The sequence below is a fragment of the Candoia aspera genome, chromosome 2 (genome assembly GCF_035149785.1).
Source record: "Candoia aspera isolate rCanAsp1 chromosome 2, rCanAsp1.hap2, whole genome shotgun sequence".
Taxonomy (NCBI): domain Eukaryota; kingdom Metazoa; phylum Chordata; class Lepidosauria; order Squamata; family Boidae; genus Candoia; species Candoia aspera.
Window position 1 is genome coordinate 159,565,342 of NC_086154.1, and position 21,817 is coordinate 159,587,158.

Here is a 21,817-nt window from a genome sequence, read left to right on the forward strand (position 1 = left end):
AAAAAGACTGTTTTTACTGTACTGTTTTACTGTATTTTAATGTTTTATTCCTGTTTTATGTAACCCACCTAGAGTCGCTGTATGAGTAGGATGGGCAGGGAATAAATTTTATATATATGGATACTGAACTTATTTATTTATTTATCAAATTTCATCACTGCCCATCTCACCCAAAAGAGGAGGCATAGCAAAGCTATATTTTTGGCAGAGGTATAGCAGAGCAAGAGTGAAATTGGTATTATTCTACACAAAATATCTTACTTGGGCTTCTATGCCACTAATTCTTGTAGGCTCAAACAGAGGAGAAGCAATGCTTTTGAGGATATTCTCATTTACTGTTGGAAAACAGGAATCTGTAATAAATTCAAATTTTATTTTTACACATACGTGGGTTCCAAATCTACATTGAAATTTACAATTGGTTGAGCGTTGCTGTAAAGTTTTGCATAATCTAAAGTCATACTATACTCAGGATCTGTGTCAATCATGCAGCTGTCACTAGAAGAAGAGAGACTGCAATGGCAAACCTCACAAGCCTGTGTCTGGTGACAGTAGGTTCCCTCTCCAGAAGAACTGCTGCCAGAATCAAAGTAAAAATGCTGGAAGGGAAGGAGGCCTGGAATAGCTCTTGTCAGAAAATCTTTTTGCTGATAATGGAAATTCCTGGAGCTTGTGGGATAAAATGAGGATGCACAGTTCTCTACTAGATGATTATCTAGCAGCAAGTCATAGCTTTCATTGTGTAATTGTTCAAATACATTGTCAGGCTTAGTTTGCAGTGCTTTCTTAAGCACCAGTGATGGCAAAGGTGGAGGCTGATGCAAAGAAACTCCATCCTTGGTATTTCTTGGTGCTGACCAAGGGTATTCCATTAATCTTCTGCTCATTCTTTGCATTCTGCTGGCTGATTTATTCAACCTACACTGAATACTGGAGGCCTTGGAACCAGAAAGATGGAAGGGGATTTTCTTCTGAACCTTCTTTGGCTGCAACATAATGCTCCTTTCATAATTGTACTTAGGTCTCCTGGAAGATGTCTGCATTACAGTAATGTGATTCACACTCAGGTCTTGCAAGGTTTCTTGAAAATTTTCACTGCTCACAGAACTCATTTCTGGGTTTTGTTTTTGGTTCACTGCTGAAGAATGTGGTTGGTTTGCTTCTTTGCTTAGTGCACTGAGACTCTGTTCATGCAGCTTCTCCCTAGTAAGTAAAGTGCTGGACTGAGAAAACCATTGATCGTCATCATTCTTAGCACCTGAATTCATCTTATTCACTAGTCTGCACTTAGCAGTAATGTCTAATGATATGTTCTCTTGATTTGTAAGTTCTAGGTCATCAACGCACATTTTTTTACTAAGTGATCCTGCTACGTATTGTGAATTTGAGAATTTAGAATTCTGCCATGGCTTCAGCTCCTGGCTAAGTGAGAAGGGTAGATTTTCAGTTGCCACTGAAGAAAAATTAGCTGTAGAGTGAGAACGCAATAAATGGGAGGTAGAAAGAAATGGAGAGTCAGCAACACTGTGGTTATCCTCTGTAGCCACCAGTCTCATCAACTTCTCCTTAACACTGTTCATTTGTTCTTGAAGATTTGCAATTGCTGTATCTTTCTGTTTTAAATAAACTCTGGTAAATGTTTTGATTTAAATGCACCAAACACAATTATAGTTTGCATAAAATGAACAAAGGCCTGCCATGCAATGAAGAAGAATGAACTGGAATAAGTGTTATGCTTCAACAAAAGTTATCACAATGGCTAATAATAAATGATACACATAATAAATGTATATAATAAAAGAGATAGGAGGAGAAAAACAGTATCACTATCAATCTTATATTAAAGGCCTTTGTCAGACACAAAGCACTAACATTGTATGCACTGTTTTGTTAATGACATACAACTACAAACAAGATATTTTCCCATTTAACCTCCTCAGTTTTCATATAGTTGGAATATACTGGCAAAATGTCCCTTCATGGGGACCCAATTTGAAACTTCACAGAATGGACTTTAATTATTTCAGACTAAATGGTAAATCAAATTCTGAAATCCTCCACTCGATAGACTGGGCTATAATTGTTCTTTATGATGTGCTTCATTTGTTTATTTCATAGGCCACTTAGATTTGCTTGATCTGTTATAGATACAAAGACTTGTACAGAATGTTTTTCTCTACATGGTAGAACACCAGAAATTATATTTCCTATTGTTAGCTTAAAAGTGTTATATTCTTCTACCTCAGTCTCCTGTATTTGCAGAGTTGCCAGTATCCTTAAAACTTTAGAAAAAAGCAACTGAACAAAGTCACAAGATACTCTAAGAATAGTTCTCCTTGCTCAGGATAGTTACCTATTTAACCTTGAGTTCTATTTGTGCAAACGTTGCTGCAAAAAGTACCTTGCTGCCTCCTTTATTCCAACGATTTTCCATATTGTTTGCTAACTGAAGAGACTTGGTAAAGTTTTCAATGGAGAGGTTATAAGCCACATCTGCCAGAGAAGGAGCTATATTTAAACTGTTTCCATCATGGGAGCAAAGCCCATGACGGTAGATAGGATCTGCTGGGATATACTCATACTTTCCTAGGAACTGATACTGCTTTTGAAGATTAGCATCATTTACTGAATACCTGCTGAATTCCTCACATGCTACTGGAATGATAATCAGTGAGCTATGTTTTCAGTATGCACTGAGAGATCCTATAAAAGGCTAACTTCTCAAATTTTCCTCCACTAATAAATATGGGGGAGCACAGAAATGAGAGCATCTCTGTGCAGGAATAAGTGTGTCCAGCATCTGCCTTCTTGCACAATTTGGCAATTTGTACCTATGTTCTCTTTGTGAAGGGCACATTCTTTTATGATATTGCAAACTTCCAGATAGCAAAGTTTTTTTTTTTAATGATACAGATTCTCAGTCACCTGAACATTTTTCCTATCATTCTAAAATGTCTTGCAGGCGAAAAAAAATATAGACTATAGTGGTCTTTTTCCCCAAATAGTAAGAGTCTGCCATATTTATCACTTGGTAAATAGGTAGTCTGAGGGTGAGGCAGACTTAATTTTTTTTTCTTGTTTTTATCCCAGGTTTTCAGATCTGAAGCTCAGTTTTTATTCTACAGTATGAGATACTTTAAATATGTTCATATGTCAGAATGGTAGGTAGTGAGGAGCTACTATGTTTCCGTTCTTTCTACTGATTATGTAAATCTCCCACCTCTGCAAGCTGCTGCATCATGGTATTTTTCTCCCCTAGCAGCTGGTATATCTCTTCATCACTATACATTGTAGAGTGGAAATTCTTGTTGGAACCTGTAAAATATTTGGCCATGTTGCTGACGTCAACTTCTTGTTTTTCAAAAGTCTTCCACTGTCTGATCTGCTGAACATTAAAATAGAATTAGAGATCAACTGTATCAGAAACAGAAGCGAAGAAAAAGAATCAAGACAGAAAGAGAAGGATAGACAAAAAGTGAGAGCTAAGGAGAAACACGGGGGGGGGGGTCCTTAAAACTCCTGTGTTGTTTTGTCTACACAGGTAAAGATCTCACTCTCCCTAGCGCACACGCACTCATTTCATTGGAGGGCAATGTCCGCTTCCTTTGTCCACATTTCTCTCTCTCTCGAACACACTTTTTTGGGACAAAGTCTTTTACCTCAGGTCTTTTCGCTATTTAAGGAAAGAAGGGGACAAAGCAAATGGAGGAGCTTTGTCAACTGGCAGCTATAGTATCAAAGTATTTCAAGGTACATCACAAAATACATGAAATAAACTCTTCCAAGTACCTGGGTTTTTAATCACTTTGTAGAATAAGGGCACCCTGCCTAAGTTTGGGAAAAGATGAAATTAAAACATTTTATTTATAACCTGCATTACATTATTTGTCAGTTATTATCGTACAAATTGTGGAAAGAGGAGGGCTACCTGTGATCCCAGAACCATAGAAAGCCCTCAAAACCTCTCCAAATTCTCAGCCTAATTTCAGCTTCCTGTTACTTTGAAGTGAAAATGCATCAAACTTGTAGTAAAATAATTTTAGTACAGATGTAAAGAGTATAACCCCAGTGCCTCAGGGTCCCCTTAAAACAGAAACATGCTTGCCTCATGCATGAAGGTACATTTTGCATCTTTGCCCCACTCACCATAGCTGTCAGCTTCCTAAAACCATTTAAATGTGGTTCCTGGTCATGAAAAGTTTGCCAGCTATAACCCTCAAGTTTCACCCCTAGAAGTAATTTCACTTCATTAGAATCCTAAGGGACCAGCTTTGGTTCAGTCTTTCATCTATCTACTGTAGAAAGATCGCCTAACTTTCTAAAATCTGCAAGGTCCTGAAATCTTTTTTTTCCTGTATCACAGCTGTGGTTTTAAGTCTATGGTTTTTAACTCAAAATACTAAAATCTCCTGATCACAAAGCAAGATAAAAATAATCTAATGTGCTACAGAATATGGTGGTCAAACACAGCACCCAGAGGTATGGCTGGGTGTGGGGGGCTCATTCTTTTTTGTAGTTTTCTTCCTGGCATTTTCCTGCTATCGTGGGGTCTGCTTTTGGGATCCTGAAACGCCACTTTGCCCGGTCTCCGCATCCTCCAGGTGCAGGCCCTTGATTTGCATGTCCTTGTTGATGGTGTCTTGCCATCTCTGTTTTGGCTGCCCACAAGGCTGCCAGCCATCAATTCTTTTTCATAGTTTTTTGTATTTTTAAAAAGTTTTTCTGTAGTCTTAGTTTATAGGCATGGTTGTTTTTAGCTATTTTTATTGTAAGTAGCCCAGAGTCTTCTGGAATAGGCAGCCATAATACATTTGATAAAATAAATACTATAATCTAACATTTGAATGATGCTAACAATTATAATGATGTATTATTAGGGATAAAATTAATAGTTTATCCAATTTTACCCACAAAATAAATTAAGAACAAAATAGTGCTCAAACTGTGAAACTAATTCCTTAACTGCTTCCTTGAAAATGAGCTCACAAACTCATTGCAGATTTCACAGTAACCTTAAATTCGGTGGGAATTCATCCATATTAAACCATTTCCTATCTCCCAAATTTTATTGCATTTTACAGACACTGGGAGGTAAAGCCAAATACTTAAGACACAGTATAAATAAGCCACACTAAAACATGTGAACTTCTACACTAACTGAGATCATTGAGATCATCTGAGCCTACTGTTTCCATGAGGTTATCTGACAGTGACTTGGAACTGAGCCTTCTCTGTTGCTGCCCCAGCTCAGGGGAATTTAATTGCTCTTAATCAAGTAATGTCACATTTTATAAAGGTCAACAACTAGAGCTCACAAGTAGCCTTCAAGGAATTCTGGTGTTATAAGAGGCACAGATTGTGCTTGAGCAAAAACGTTTTATCTTGCCACAGCTGTGCAATATAACCATGACTCACTGTTAAGTTTAATAGAAGAGAAAGATTTTAGGTTTTAAGTTATTTTTAGCAAAACAAAGGACTCCGATATGTATTGTGTTACATGTTTATAAATTGTTATTTCTTTCTGCCTGAATATAATAAAAGATGATGATGACAACAATTAGTTCCCTACATTTTGGGCTTTGGTATCTTGGCTGACCTGAACTTTGCTTTTGCAAAATTGGTTCAACCTTATTTCCTTCACATTGTGGAAGGCTTGGTGCCTGAACAAAAGAATACTGTCTCATGAATCCACAGTCTGATTCAACTGGTATGTTCTCTCTTTCTCTTTCTGTGCTTTGTCTATCCTAATCTTACCAGTCAATGACAGCTGCTCACAGCAGGGAAAGTGTGTGGGTTTATGTGCTTCTCATTTAAATTGTATATCCATTTTTTCAGTCTAAAAGAGATACTTCACATTTGGAGAAATCATACTTCAAAAAATCGGTAAAATCATATAAAGGAACAAGAACTAGATTTAAACTGATTAAATGTAATGCATTTCCCCTTTATTTCAAACTTTTAAAATACGATTTAATGAAATCCTGACATTCAAATAAAAAAGGTGCACACCATGAGGGTTTTTTTAAATTATTCCCTCTTTTGCTCCAATTCTACAACTATGTAGTGCTAAAATAGGATGTTTAGGGTGGCTCCCTACAATAGTTTTGAGCCCTTAGATCAATCGCTATATAGCACAGCTGAGAAAGTGTATTTGCAAGTCCCAGTATGACCAGATTCCTGTCATGGGCTTACTGGAATACTAAGCAGAATACATTTATTATGAGCTGAGGATATACAACTGCATTTCCCTGCGGAGTAACCTATAGTTATCTCACCATTTTTTAATTCATGTATTTACTCAATTTAGATGCCAACACCTCAGGTATTCCATTTATATGCAAGAGTCTGGGGGGAAAATAATTTGCAATACCACTCATCTGCTTTCTTACCTGTGGGATAAAAATCAAACAATTTATTGAAGATGTACAGACAAAGATTCCTCCTGAGGTTAATCCATACACCAGATTGTGCCACATGTAGAAAAAACTATTAACCACCAGCATAATTCCAATAAAGAGGAAAATAATAGCCACTGCAATTATGAGTGTCAGTGACTGATTAACTGGTGGGCAACTGAGATTATCTGTTAGACCCGCAAGATAAGTTCCATACATCAGCAGGATTTCCTGAAAAAGAGCAAAGATTTTTTTAGTAGGTTCAAACCTGAGTTAAGTCTAATCTTCCATTCCGTTAATCTAATCACATATGGATAAAATTTTATAAAACATCTATACTGCTCGTTTGATGCAAAATCAAGTGACTACAATGGAACAACAGCAACCATTCTCTACTGTTCATCCCTGGGCAATATTAGAAGGGGTCAGCATCCAGCTCACATCTGATGGAGCTCATGCTGCCCAGCACCCTAGCCACTTCACTGAAATCTGCCACATGGAATGACTCCCAGATACTCTGCAAGTTTCTATTTCTGTCATTCCATAAAACCTGCCCATACAGAGCCAAGATTTAAGTAGATTTGAGCAATGTTATGGCAAAATGGTGCCCAGTTTTTCATAACAGCCTGTGGGCAGATCTTGCTAAGTCTCAATCCCCAAAATAGAACATTACAATAAGGACAAAGTAAGAATGCTTCCCTGCCTTAGGCCCAGATACGTAGGAGCTCATACTTGGGTTTAGCCAAATTCACTTCCAGCCTTTCTCCACCAATGCTCTAGCATTCTCTTCATCCATTTCATCTCCCAGTGCTCCTTGTTGACGCAAGGAGCCTCTCCAGACTTGTGGGAGAAGCCATCCAGGAGCAATCTCATCTTGCACCCTGGTCACAGGGATTAATTAGGTGCTTGAGAGAACTGCCTACCAGTTAAGTGTCCTGTCCCAGCCCAAATCACATGCAGTACACCAGGAAGGCTGTTGCAAACTTTACTGAGGAACTTGTGAGGTAAACGAACAGGCGGCAAGGAAGTGTGAGCGCAAACACAAGCAAAAGTCCCGCGAGCTTGCCTTGAAGGAGTTTCACATTCAAAACAAGATTAGTCAAGCGAGTCCAAGAGTCAGGTCACAAGGTTTCCGATCAGGAGTCAAGGCACACGGAATCTGGTAAGCAGACAGTTATCTCCAATAACTGGTCTAGGCTTGCAGCTCCCTTTTTATAGAGGCAGAACCGGGTGGAGCTTATTTAGGAGGGCGGGGCTGCTTTCTTGCGTGTAGCCTCTACGACCTCCGCTTTCTGCTCTCCTTGCTCTCGGGCTGGGGGGGCGTGGCAACCCCACGTCCTCATCCCTGCTGAGGGGATGTCCTCCATCTTCAGATCACGTAATAGCTGCTCTGACAAGACTAGATCTGGAATAGTACCCCTGACATGCCCAATACATGTGCCTAAGATAACCCAGTTCAAGCCTATGACTGCCATGAATTCCTAGATTGTCCTAGAATCCTACCATAGATGTTCCAGGGGATGATTAGTGAAGTCCCCTAGCAACAGAAGCTGGGAGGACTCCAACACCAGCCCAGCAATGAGATTCAAGAGGCCGGAAAGGTACTCTGTCTTGCAGAAGCCAGGTGGTACATGAGCAGAATCCCTAGCTGTCTATACTGCCCAATGTCACATAAAGGCATGTATAGCCCACCACCACATCAGCAATACTCCTGGATGTGACCAGTTTTTCTCTGAGGATCACCACCAACCCTTCTCCCTTGTCCTGGCATTCAAAGCAGATGCAAACCCACACCTAGGCAGGCAGATTTCAGAGAGGGTGACATCGCTGCCATTGCCCAACCGGGTTTCAGTAATGCATGCCAGATCCACTTGTTTGTCCACTCATATGGACTTGGCATTTACCAGCAACAACTGAAATCCAGGGCCTCCAGTGTTCTGGCCACCTGGCCCTTGGAATGAGCTCACCATGTAACCAGCAGCCAATTAAAGGTTGCCTTTCCCTTGGAATGGCCTATTTTGTTCTGGTGAAAGAGCATTTTTGATGCAAAAGCAGTAAGGATACCCTCCTCCACCAGCCATGGTATGTGAAGCCACTCTCCAATTCTGCATGATGGAACCTCAGTACTTTATTTGGGTGATAGAGGGCAGCTTGGGAAGGAAATTATACCACAGTCCCATACCCAAGCTGCTAATTAATTATCCAGTTCCTAGGACTTGTCAGCCCAACTGCTTGTACTTGTTATCATCCCATGTCAAACCTACAACAGGCAGTGTTTTGCCCCTAAATTTCAGTGGTGCAACTTGGGGGGCTTTGGTGACCTATTATCCCCCCCCCCCCACCTTATAAGTTACATTATAGCCGAATGAAAATGCTGGGTGGTAGCAATTATTTTAAGCTTGTTTTATAAAGTTTTAGGATTTACTGTAAGTTGCTTTGAATTTAATGTCCCTGCAGAAGTAGTGATAGATGAGTGAGAAGAGTTCCTCGTCTGCCTCCTGGTAAATTCCCTACCAGCAGCAATGCTCCTATCAATCATAGTTCTGTCCAGCTATCTTCCATGCAATAGGTGACTGCATTTCTGAGTTTTGGCTGAGAAATGTGATGTTTTAAAAGAAGTAACTTGTTATCCTTTCTCTTATCAATGAGATATTGAAATGATTACATACCTTAAATCCCAGAAGGAAAATAAACCAAAATTCAGAATAGAGAGATTTACAGACATATCCATATCTCAGTGTGCAACTCATGCCTTTGTCAGTGACCTGCCAAAGATTGAAATACATAGCGGAAGTATCTTAGTTTGCAAAATGTTCAAAATCCTAACACTTTACTTCCATTTTCCTATTACAGAATTTAATTCTAAGATGTTGCTAAAAGAAAGAAAGAAATTAAAAACTCTGACAGGATCAGAGGCAGGGGGAGAGGGACTTGGAGATTGACTTTCTTAGTAGAAGCACCTCAGAATAGCTTGCACACCGATGTTAAGTGTGCATCTATTCTGATGAAGTTTCAGAAGATTATGAAGATTATGGAAACAGTCTTCTTTAAGAGAGCAATTGGGCTTGTTTGAAGACATGTTTACTTACAGTTTTTAACAGTGTTGTTTAGTATTTATTGGCTCTTATGGATGGCTTTTATAATATTATTAACATTTTATCTCATAAGTTGTAAGCTACTTAGAATCAGAAAAGTAGGCAGCATATAAATTTTGGCACATCGATCAATTAAATAAATAATTCAATTTGTCAGTCCAACATTGAAATTCTAGTCCTTTCCTGCTACCCTTTCAAGTCAATGGACTCCTAGTCATTCTTGTCTTGGCCTTGAGTATTGAATTCATCCTGTTCCATGTTTACATAGTGATTCTGTCTAATCTGAAAATAGCTGATTCCTGCTTCACAAATTTCAGCTTTTACATGTCTGTGTAAACTACAGACTTTTGTAATATGTTGTAACATTTTCACTCTTTTCCAAGTAGCTTTTACATCCTCTTTTCTTACATCAATTTTCCATTCATTCTTTTGGGATATGAATGTATCTTTTATTCCTTTTTTTATACATGACTCCTGGGAACATTCTACTTTCACTCTAGTTTTTTTCACTTTTTTCCTTCTTCCATTCCCCCCCCCCCAAGATCTATTCTTGATACTACCAAATACTGGTCTGTCCCACATTCAGAATCTCTCATTACTCTTGTATTTTTCACTCATTCTCTCATTTTTTAAAATCAAAAACAATCAAACCAATTGAGACTTAACTTTAATCCAGTCACTGACCAGTATTTTGTAAAATTACTGTAATGTGTTACAAAGTACAGATTAAAAAGCATAGGTATTTCTAAAATCTACAGAAACGAAAAAAATCTGTAAGAAATGAATATAGTATTAATACTGTAACACTATATATGCAGAAAATAAAATACTAAGAAATCTAAATATTAAAACTATAATAAAACTACTTTGTGAATAAAAGACTAATACGTCTCATACTAAATACTAAGCCACTGAGCATAGATTGAGGCAAAGGGCTAGTGGGAGAGAACTTGTATAGAGTGTTATAGAGCTCTTTCCACCTTAGGCAGAATCTTAGTTTCTGGCCAAGCCATCATGTTGGTTTGGGTGCTTGAAATTATTTTCCAGAAAAAGGGTGGCATTTCTATCCTTTGTAGCTTGAAAAAGTCATTCCCAGTTGTGGGTATGTATGTAGCGTACATGTAAAAATTTGCTTCTTTCTTTTTATTAGGTTTTGCAACTTCTTAAGATCAAGGCAAGAAAGAAATGTCTTGCTCTTGCAGTCTGTTCAGACCATCTAAGCCTATGAGTGGCTGAACCCTATGCCATTGTCCCAAGCCTGGGTGGAACTATCCAAAGAGGTCAAAAGGGGATTAAGGCCCAGATGAAGTGACAGTGGCAAGTGATCCCTACCCAGCAACAATCCAATTTTAAAGCTGCTGCTAAACTAAAAACATAGTATGAGGTTAAAATGATTGTACAAGAACAGCTGAACTTGTCACTATTGCTAAGTCTGGCATTAAAGTCGCTTACCAATACAGCATTTGGATAATCCCAAATAAGTTGGGACAAATAGTTCTCCAGTTTGTCCCATCCAGAAAGCAACCTGTGAGGGGGAAGTTAGACATTTATAATTAAAATACCATGTCAGGCTCAATTGCCCCTAGAAGCTATTGCTGGGTGGTCACATGACTCCAATTGTGTGATCAGGTTCAACAGGTTATTTGATATGAGTGTACAGATGCCTTCTTGGACATGACCCCTTGTGGCATCAGGGACAGTATTAACAGAATGCACTTATTAACCTTATAATCCCGTGGACTCTAGAGACCAGATTTCCTATAACAATATAAAACTGTATTTCCAAATTAAGTCCAGGAAGTATGGGTTCTGGTTTTCCATCCAACAATGTTCCAGAAAATCAGGGAAGTCCTCCTTTGTCCCCAGTCAGTCTGAGGGTTGGTTACAATACTGGGCTTGCAGTTCTGTTGTAGAAGATTCTGCTGAGGAGGGATGGGATGAATTTCTCAGATGTGCACTTTGGATGGAAGATGGAGACCGCCTGGGTGGTCCTCACTGATGATATGTTCCATCCATGAGACCCTTTAATAGCTATTTGGAGAGGAGGGGACATGGGAGAGTCCAAATCAATATATCCAATGGAAATCCAGACCAGTGGGGATGATACCATTGGAACAGATCAGGTGGTGGATGTTTCCCAGGGGATGTTCAATCAAGTTGGCTTGACACCTGTGATCAGTGTCAGTCTGTCTGGAGCTGAAATTTGTTTCTGAGAAAAATGCATAATTATGTCTTTCAAGAACATTAGTTGGAAAAAGGCAGGCAGCTTGTCAGCATTTATTAAATTGGGTGTCCATTTGAGCTGCTTCCCCTAGATTCCTGATGTCCAACCTAAAACCAAAATTATTTTTGGTGGATGAAAGGGTGGATGAAAGCCTTTGGGATCTAGCTGTTTCTGTTATCCTTAATTGCCATTCAATTAAGTAGAGCAGCACAGGGCTTCATTTTCTCTTCGACCAGTTTCATGGCTTGGGCAAGCCCTTCAATTCTGGATAATATCCCCAACTGTTTGTCTTTAGTCATCATGCTGTAAGAGATAATCAGTTCACTTTCAAATTTTCCTTGTGTTGGTGAAACATTTAGCTGCATTTCCTGCTGTCAAGGTCAGAGATAAGGTAGAAGGAACTTGGCAACTGTCCGAGATAGATGCAGCATTTTGGAGTGTGTGAGCTGATGTAATATTATTTAGAAGGGGTCTCACATTTTGATCAGTGAACCCCAAATGGGGATAATTTCAGAAGTCTTCATTAAGATCCTCATTTTTAAAACCATCAATGGTATTGTTGGATTGCTAAAGAACAACTGAACCCTTTTCTGCCACTGATAGCAGGGAGCCAGTTACTGTGAACAAGGGTCAATGGGTATGAAATAGTTGGCTTAGGGAAAAAATGAACAAAGCCTATGGAAATTCATCTTCCCACATTTACACTGTGATTACGAAGAGCCAGAACTAATTGTTCATGTTGATATATGAGGGCAGAGTCCCTTTTATTATCTGGGCTTAAGGGAGCATAAAATTTGCTGTTTACAACCTGCTTATCAATTAAAGAGTTGGGAATAATTCGCTTGCTGTTTCTCTTAACAGAGTCCTCTAAGGGCATCAAAAGTTTTCTTCAGATCCTCAGTTTTTACTGAAATAATTGTTAGCTGCTCAAACAAGGCTATTCCAGTTCAAGCAGTTAAAAGGTAATACTTAGCCAAGAAATCTGATAGGGATCACTTAACTCATCAGCTGGAACATCATTAAAGGCATAGGTGCCTCTAATGCTCTCTTCAGAATAGCCGGTGTGCTTAATCCATAGGAGTCCATCATCTTCATTAGGGAGGAGAATTTGGCATTTCATCTGACTGCTGGGAGAGCACTTTGAATCTGTTTACTGAATTCCAGGAGATTAAGTCCTCAATAGAAACTTTTGACATGAAAAACTCAACGATCTTCAGTTGTTTTGTTGCTTTGACTGGTTTCAAAGTTTCAGGCTGGTTCAGTGTCCGTTTTTCCTACCCATAGTGTCAGATGCTTTTAAATTGCAAGTCAGGAGTTTAAATTTATAAAATAGGTAAAATCTTCAGAGAAAGTAAAATAAGATAAAATAAGATAAAATGTAGTTTCAAAAAGAGAAAATAATAAAAGCTGAATAAAATGAAAACATCTCCAGAGCTAGCTAAAGGAGCTGCTAATCCAACACCATTTTATGAAAAAAGCCAATCAAATCAAGAACATTTTCCAATTCATTCTTTCTCCTTGTGAATGCATGAACAGACCAGTTTAAATCATGCATTCAAAACCAAAAGCCCTTTTTCTAAGCAGATTCTCACCAGTCACTATTCTCATTCACTCTTGGGCCTGCAAATGGCCTAATGACTTTGTTTTTATATTATCTAATTTTGTTCCTAGCATCCATTCATATCTCCCAAGTACTTTTTGGTTCTTCCATTATCATCATTCACTGGAGTATAACATGCAACTATCACCAACCTCTGGATTCCTACTTTCAAATACACTCACAACAACCTAGATGACACCAATTCATTATTTCAAACATACATTTAGCCCATTCGTTCATAATTAAAGCTAAACCTATTCTTCCCTGCATGTATTCAACTTCACTCAAGACCAGACCACCTTAATTCAGATCTATTATATCCTCCCCCTTTCTCTTAGATCCACAAACACTATTTTTTTCATTCATTCATTCATTCATGTTCTTTATCATCTACTCCTCTTACATTTCCATATGCTAGTGATCTCTTTCTGTAATTTGCTATTAAATATGCAGCAGAAAAAAACAAAACCAGTACCTTTCATTTCAAAATGAGCATTCTAAGGAAGCAGTATTGTATCTTTTCTAGGCCAATTATGTTTTAATAGTTACATAATGTTGGTTTCATTAAAATCCTTCAATAGATTTTACAAAGCTAAAAACAGGAAGATGGAAAAGAAAATAATTTTGGAATTGAATTTTTTTTTTTTTTTGGCTTTCATCTGCTACTCAAAATCCTCACAAAGAGCTTTACCAACTCTCAGCAGAGAAGCAGGTATCTCAGTGCATTCCTTGGGCTCTTCCTCACTACGCTCAAGAATGCAACTGGTACAATGATACCCTCTTCAAGCAGGATCACACAGCTGCTAGTGAGTTTTGGGAGTCTGTTTCAAGTGGCCCATAGGGCAATTTGTTCTTCCAGTCATAGGGAATTCCCTGTGATGTAATGACTGATTATGTATCATCATGTCAGGGTTGACTCTTAATGACCACATAGACAGATATTCTCCAGGAACTCAGTAATGACAGAAAAACTGTGTAAATATTAAGGCCAGGAGCGTTTAAGCAGGGGATTTTCTTATACAACTCTTCACAGGTTCTAAAATTCAGGCTTAGCATTCAAACTGAGTTTTTTTTCACACCTCAGATGAATCCTTCTGTTCTGCAAATCTTGACTTCTACCTGGGAGAAACTATGTTTCATAATTAAAATGGAATCTATTCTGGTCATGTGCAGAGGCATTCAGTTTACTGCACATACACCAAAGTTCAGTCCTAGCAATAAAATTTCATCACAAGTCCAAGCTTAAGAATGTAGGGAACCATCATCACTAAAAGCATGTCTTAGCTGGCACCATTCTCCCTGAACCTTTGATGGGGCAATGTAACTTTAAAATGTATGCTTCCTGGCAAATAGAGTCTGAAGGTCAACTGCTTTTGTCATTATTCTGGGGAAAGGTATTTTCAAATCAGGGATACTTGATCCAGAAAATTCATATCCTTACCCTCTCCAAAGTTATGCAGAAAGAAGATGCATAACCCTAACTTTTCTCCTGTCCTATTTCAAATGTTTTGTTCTGAGACTAGTAATGATCTACATGCCTTTTTAAAATCTCAGTGCCTTTTATACTGCTTACAGCAGAAATTCTGATTAGCTTCTAATTCTGTGAATGGGGCTTTCGGGGAGGTATGGCAAACTAAGGATGGTTCTGTGAGGGTGGAGCCAATGACCACAGCAAAGACTGGGGAACTGGTTCCTTGGAACCTCTCCAGATAAGGAGAGGACAGGAGATCGCCCACATGGGCTCTGGATGGCTGCTCATGAGGTTTTCTGCAGGTTTGAGTGCCAGGAGATGACGGAATCAGCCATCTTGCTCACAACTGCGGCGGAACCTTTTAAAGGACACTAAGTTCTCAAACCTCACTTTCTAATCACTTTCAGAAATTGCCTACTAACTATCATAAAGCTATCAGAGTCTGGTAATCAGGACAGAGTCCTTCAGAATGACAAATTTAAAAAGTCTTCATCGGGTGAATTTATCTTCAACTCTGAATAAAAGAAAGATTAATTACAAGCTTAAGAACTTAAAGAATTTGGAATAAACAGCAAAAAGCTAAATAAGATTTTGATCTAAGAAAGTTATAAATGGGTTAAGGGGCCAGATAAATTTGGAATATTGATTTTTTACTATAAGATTTTGGAACTAACTATAAAAAATAAACAACCTTGTGGGAAACAGACTTATTTTGGCTATCCTGGTTACTGCAAGTCATAACAAAAGATTAGTGATGATTTTAGAAACTGGACACTAAAGGGGACTAAAAGTTTTAAGCAGAAGAAAAAATTACCAACCTGATGTCAATTAATACATAAAATAGAATGTGATAAATATATTCTTAACTCTGTTTGCGTGCATGTGTGTCTTACAGATAATCTCCAGTTTGCCTTGCCAACTTTTTGACTTGGAAATTATCCATGAATGTCCTGCATTAAATTATGTTCATAGGTGCTTCTCATATGCGTGGGGAGCAGAAATATCCCTTTTTTTTTATAGTGGTGGGGAGGCAATATATATATATCATGATTCACACAAAAAAGGTTAATGTTTATTATTTGATATTCAGTCCTCTGATCTGAATCTCTTCCTATCTTACCTTCACAACTGCATTGAGATTTTGGAGACACTGGACTGGGTCCAAGAAGATCCATATCAAGAGCAAGATAATATCAGCCAGGACCAACAGTGATAACATCACCAGCAGCTGAAAATCTTTGATAATCTGCAATACAAATACTCAACATGCCCACTTCATGATGTGTTCATAATTTGTTTACAAAAAATATGATTTTTTTTCTTTAGACTTTACAATAGAGACCTCTGCCACATCAGTCAGACTGGTCCTTTAGCAATTCAGTCCACTTAAGGACCAATGTGAATTCTTCACCTCTCTGAAGCCCTCCTTCCAAATCTAGTCCCTCAAGGTCAACAATCTGATGATGCCCCTTTCTCTCTGCACAAAATTATGGGGGTTAGAAATATAGAGTGATCTAGTATAGTGGGTTAGAATATAATTCAAACATATAAAACATAGGATTAGTAATTATAGTCTGAAGAAATGATGCAAGCATAACTACTCTCTTCTAAGGGAAAATGTATCACACAGTTTTATAAGAGGATCAATAATGCAATAAAACTTGTTAAGCCAAGCAACCGTTTTCAGAAGTGATAGGAACAGCAAAATAAAGAAACATTGGACATTTGCTAAGACAGACACACAGTTATATAGAATAAAGATCAAAACAACAAGATATGTCCAAAATAGCCAGAAATGGAACATCCATCTAAGATTAGATTATTAGAAGCAACTCTTGTTGACTGTTACTGGAAATGCTGATATAGTCACATCTGTATAAATAAAATGGGGTAGAATAAATAAAACTAAGTGGAGAAGTTAATTCCAATAAGCCTTATCAAATAGTCAGTTAGACAATAATGTTGTAAGATATAAAATAGATGAAACCTGACACAGGAACCATACTGCATAGGTATTGAACTTCTAACTCTTTGAGAGTGGGGAGCAAGGGAGTCTATTTGTATTGATTAGTTTAGTGCTGGCATTTGATGCAGATTGTAAATAATGTCATTGAGCTTAATTTATCACAAATATGCCTCATCATATTTGTCTTAATTGTAATTGTCTTAATTCATGGTTCTGCCACTTTATATACAGTCCATATGAGAAATATGGGCCTGAACACAATACATTGAGGACAGTGATTATTGGAAGCTAACCTGAAGAAACAATTTTTTGTCTTTTGATTTAGTCTTTCTCTCCATCTCCAAATCACTGATAGTGGGAAGACACAACACTACCACCACCACCTCTGACTGAGATCATGCTCTCACCCAGCCCACATGAAAAAAAGATCATACAGTAAAAGATCAAATCATCATCATTAGTTGTCATTAATTATTAAGAGCTATTACAGTTTTTAAAATGCAAACTATTCATTTAAATATTAGGCAGTGTTGGGCTTCAGGGTTTAGTGACTGTGGTCCAGATAACAGATTCCTTGATGTTTTGCCAGCAACTGTGGCTAGCATCTTCACAGGCAAAATAGTCTCCTACACAGACCACAGCCAACTCAGCAGGAACTGACTGAGTCTTTATAGCCAGGTGTCCTGTCTTCTGATTGGTCTTTAGCCAAACTGGTTTCTAATTGGTGCAGGTTGGTGGGGGGTGGCCTCTGATTGGTTATTTGTGCCCAGTCCTGATTGGTTGTTTTGGTGTGGACACCTGACTTTATTGCCAGGTGTCCTGACCAATCAGAAGACAGGACACCTCACTATAAAGGACACCAGGACACTTGGCTATAAAGACAGGAGCCCAGTCAGTCCCTGCTTAGTTACCAGCCAGTTTTATTTTTTATCTGTCTGTCTGTCTGTCTGTCAATCAAATTTATCACTGCCCATCTCCCAAAAGGGACTCTGGGCAGTTTACAATAAAACATAAATAAGAAAAATATAAAACTGTAAAATACTATAATACATAATAAAATAAATATGATAAAAACCCCAATGGCTGAAAGTTCTCTGTGATTTGCAAGCAGAGCAGAGTCCTTCTAAGAAACTAACCATCCCCAGGAATGACTACTCTCTCTCTCCCACCCCAGGCATAATTACAGAACCGAGTCTTTAGTTGTTTCCTAAAGTCCAGGAGGGAGGGAGCCAATCTCACTTCCGGGGGAAGGATATTCCAAAGGGCAGGGGCTGTTGCAGAGAAGGCCTGCCTCCTGGACCCCGCCAGATGGACTTCTCTTACAAACGGGGTCCGTAACATGCCCTCTCTGCATGACCAGGAGGGACGGGTTGATATGATGGGGAGGAGACGGTCCCTTAGGTAACCTGGACCCGTGCCATGTAGGGCTTTAAAGGTGATAACCGACACCTTGAATTGGACCCGGAAGCATACTGGCAACCAACGCAGCTCGCGGAGCAAAGGGGTGACATGTGCTGATCTTGGGATACCCAAGATTGCCCATGCGGCTGCATTTTGCACCAGCTGTAGCTTCCGGATACTCTTCAAGGGTAGCTCCATGTAGAGCGCATTGCAGTGGTCTCCACAGTTGCTGGAGAAATGTCAGGAAATCTGTCCCATTGCTTAATAGTTCCCACAGTCGGCAAATTCCTAGTTATTTCAAGTTTGGAGCTTCTACCCACTTGTTCTGGTCTTACACTTGAGTGTCATGGAAAATAAATCCATACCCTTTGCCTTGTGACATCCCTTCATGCATTAGAAGATTCCTATCAGGCCTCCCCTCAGCCTTCTTTTCTTTAGGCTAAACATATCCATTTTTTTAGCTATTCCTCATAGGATTTAGCCTCCAAGCCACCTACCATATTTGTTGCTCTTATCTGTACTCTTTCCAGTTTCTCAGTACTGTACTCTTTTTGTATTGTGGCAACCAGAACTGGACACAGTATTCCATGTGCCACCTGACAGTGCATCACAGAGTGCTATAACTTTCATGATCTCGACACTATACTGATAAAACACATCCTTCTCAGCTTTACACGCATCTTTGGTTGGTGCATACATTTGAATGACGGTGATCTTCATATGCCTTGGCTGGAACCTCAATGTGATAACATGTTCATTCATTGGCTTCCATCCTATTAGAGCATTCATTGGCTCTTCAGTTAACACCAGACCAACACCATGCACATGACGAACAACATTCATTCCCACAGTAAAGGATAGTCTTGCTGTCACTCACTATCCAATCACTTCTCAATAGATTAGAAAAAATGGTCTAAAACGAAACTAAAAAAAAATGGAAAACTTTTCACATAGGAAACAAAAATTAAATGCACATCTAAAAAAGCAGATACTACATTCACTGATGGTACTTGTGAGAAAGATTTTGTAATAGTATTAACAAATATGTATCAACAGCATGATACAGTTTTCAGAACGACAAATGCAGTTTTAGACAGCATCAGCAGAAGCATGCTTTTCAAATCCACTCTATTCCGATTTAGTCAGACCACAACTTGAGTACTGTGTCCAATTCTGGTACCACGCTTTAAGAAGGATTCAGAGAAACAGGAACAGGTTCTCAGAAGAGCAGTGAGGATTTTAGAAGACTAAAAACTAAATCCTTGGAAGAGAGATTTAGCACTGCATTCCAACTCTATGATTCAACATAATGCTAACAATAGGCAGGAAACAGCTTTCCCTCAGGCTGACAACAGAAGAATTCCAAAAGTCAGTTTCACAGAGCATCTTGCTCTCTCAAATGCCACAACTCCTGGACTAACAGAACTTTCTCCCCTCCTCTCCACAGCAAATAAAATAAATTGCAAAATAAATTGCTAACAGCCCCATCCTTACATATTCAGTACATTTTGTGTCCATGTATCTGTTCATTTGCCAACACAATATGAACTCTTATTCTGGCGGGAAACCATTCTGCTGGGGAAAGCACTTTTCTTTCTCTTTTTTAGGCTAGAAAGATAGTATGGTAGCATTCTTTCAACCAGGCACTTTTTGCAATTGCTGTAGTTGTGAATAGCAAGGTAGAGCCCCTCTGTGTATGAGGGTGCGGAAGAGTAATGGCTTGCTTGAACCAGTGATTGGGAGGAAGGATGGGGCAAGAACTGAATAATAAAACAAGGCTTTTAACTGAGCCTGGTTTTTATATGTCTAAATAGAAACCATGTAGAAGAATTACGATCCAATTTACTGATAAAGTTGTGTGCATTTGTTCCCCAGAACAGTTAGGTCGCAGTAGCTGCTGAGCAAGGCTGTGCCCAGAGGTGTGCTCAAGCAAGAGCAATTAAAAAAAAAAAAGCAGCCTGCACACAAACCCCAGCATGGCAACAACAAGAACCACCACCCAAAGTCCAGCTTTGCTCCTGTTTCTATGTGCAAGACTTACCACTCTCTTGTCTGGCACCTGTTGAGTGAACACTCTGTATAAACGCCAGCTCTTTCCCAGGATAGGGCCCAAAGCCAAGGAACCACCTATATACAATATGCAAATTCTCACCTGTTGGCATGGGAAAGATCCATGAGTCTAAATGTAAAACTACATGGTAGAAGAGATCTGTAATATTGCTGCATGAGTGCAATATGCAACCTATTCTAGAAGACACCGCACTTCTTCAAAAGAGACAAATACAGTATACGAACAGGAGATGCTAACTTGTCATGAGTGCCGTTGAGCTGAAGACATCAGCGCAATGGCACACATGACAATAACAAGGAAACAGAGGAAGGGGCTCAAGATAAGTAGCCATCAACTTACAAAGACTAAAGGACAAGAGACAATGGCTAAGCGGATCGCGAGGCACACCCAAGCTGTTAGCGCTAGCGCAATGGAGATCGCCCAGCTGACAGCAATCACCGGAGGAATAGGGAAACCGATGATGGGCGATCCCAGAGCACCAGCGGGGCCTCGCAACCCCTCACCTACCGGCAAGACAGCGTGTTGGACAAAGGGGGGTGACGTAACCGCGAGTGAGGGGGCGCTGACCGGCGCGGGGTATTTAAACCCCGCACCGGCGCGCTCCTGTCACTCTCAGCTTTTTTCTATCACTGTATCTACACTGCGAATAAACCAGAGCCTGCTTCATCGGAATCAGCGTCTGTGTATTACTCGGAGGTAGGCAGCGCATGACATAACTGAACCAGCAAACTGATCAAAGGTAATTAAAGGCCCAAGTTGCCTCTAAGACTCAAGCTGCAACCATAACTGGGTAGATCACAGTTACTGTAATCTATTATAGAGGAAGCCATCTTTAAAAACTGAAATTGAAATACTGTAGGCCCCTAGAACTTCAGCAAAGGATCGTTACCTTGTTGTGGTGCTGGAGCTTGAGCACCTCAATGATGCCATGAGCTAAACCGTGAAGGGCCACCCAAGACGGGAAGGTCATGGCAGAGAGGTCAGACTAAATGCGATCCCTGGGGAAGGTAATGGCAACCCACCCCAGTATTCTTGCCGTGAAAACTAAATGGATCAGTACAACCAGAGATATGTCAGTATACCATCGGAAGAGGAGACCCCCAGGTCGGAAGATGGTCAAAATGCTACTGGGGAGGAACACAGGATGAGTTCAACTAGCCCCAGACATGATGACACAGCTAGCTCAAAGCCGAAAGGACGGCTAGCGGCCGACGGTGCTGGTGGTGAATGGCGAATCCGATGTTCTACGGATCAACACACCATTGGAACCTGGAATGTAAGATCTATGAGCCAGGGCAAATTGGATGTGGTTATTGGTGAGATGTCAAGATTAAAGATAGACATTTTGGGCGTCAGTGAACTGAAATGGACTGGAATGGGCCACTTCACATCAAATGACCACCAGATCTACTACTGTGGACAAGAGGACCACAGAAGAAATGGAGTAGCCTTCATAATTAATAGTAAAGTGGCTAAAGCAATGCTTGGATACAATCCAAAAAACAATAGAATGATCTCAATTCGAATTCAGGGCAAGCCATCTAACATCACAGTGATCCAAATATACGCCCCAACCACAGATGCTGAAGAAGCT

The 21,817-nt window shown here is 39.5% G+C and overlaps 1 protein-coding gene across 2 annotated transcripts in view; it reads right to left on the reverse strand.

The window, feature by feature from the left end:
* Positions 1–352: 352 nt before the first annotated feature.
* The window catches only part of GPR156 (G protein-coupled receptor 156), a 30,705-nt gene continuing 9,240 nt past the window's right edge, over positions 353–21,817 (reverse strand). Inside the window, exons 4-9 of one of the 2 annotated variants that reach the window (XM_063294598.1) lie at positions 20,194–20,304; positions 15,906–16,031; positions 9,065–9,160; positions 6,390–6,626; positions 3,221–3,385; positions 353–1,613 (exon numbers count right to left, since the gene is read on the reverse strand). In XM_063294598.1, coding sequence (XP_063150668.1) covers positions 378–1,613; positions 3,221–3,385; positions 6,390–6,626; positions 9,065–9,160; positions 15,906–16,031; positions 20,194–20,304 — 1,971 coding nt within the window. In that variant the 3' untranslated portion in view covers positions 353–377. The remainder of the gene's footprint in view (positions 1,614–3,220; positions 3,386–6,389; positions 6,627–9,064; positions 9,161–15,905; positions 16,032–20,193; positions 20,305–21,817) is intronic. The other variant, XM_063294599.1, reaches the window with a different exon arrangement.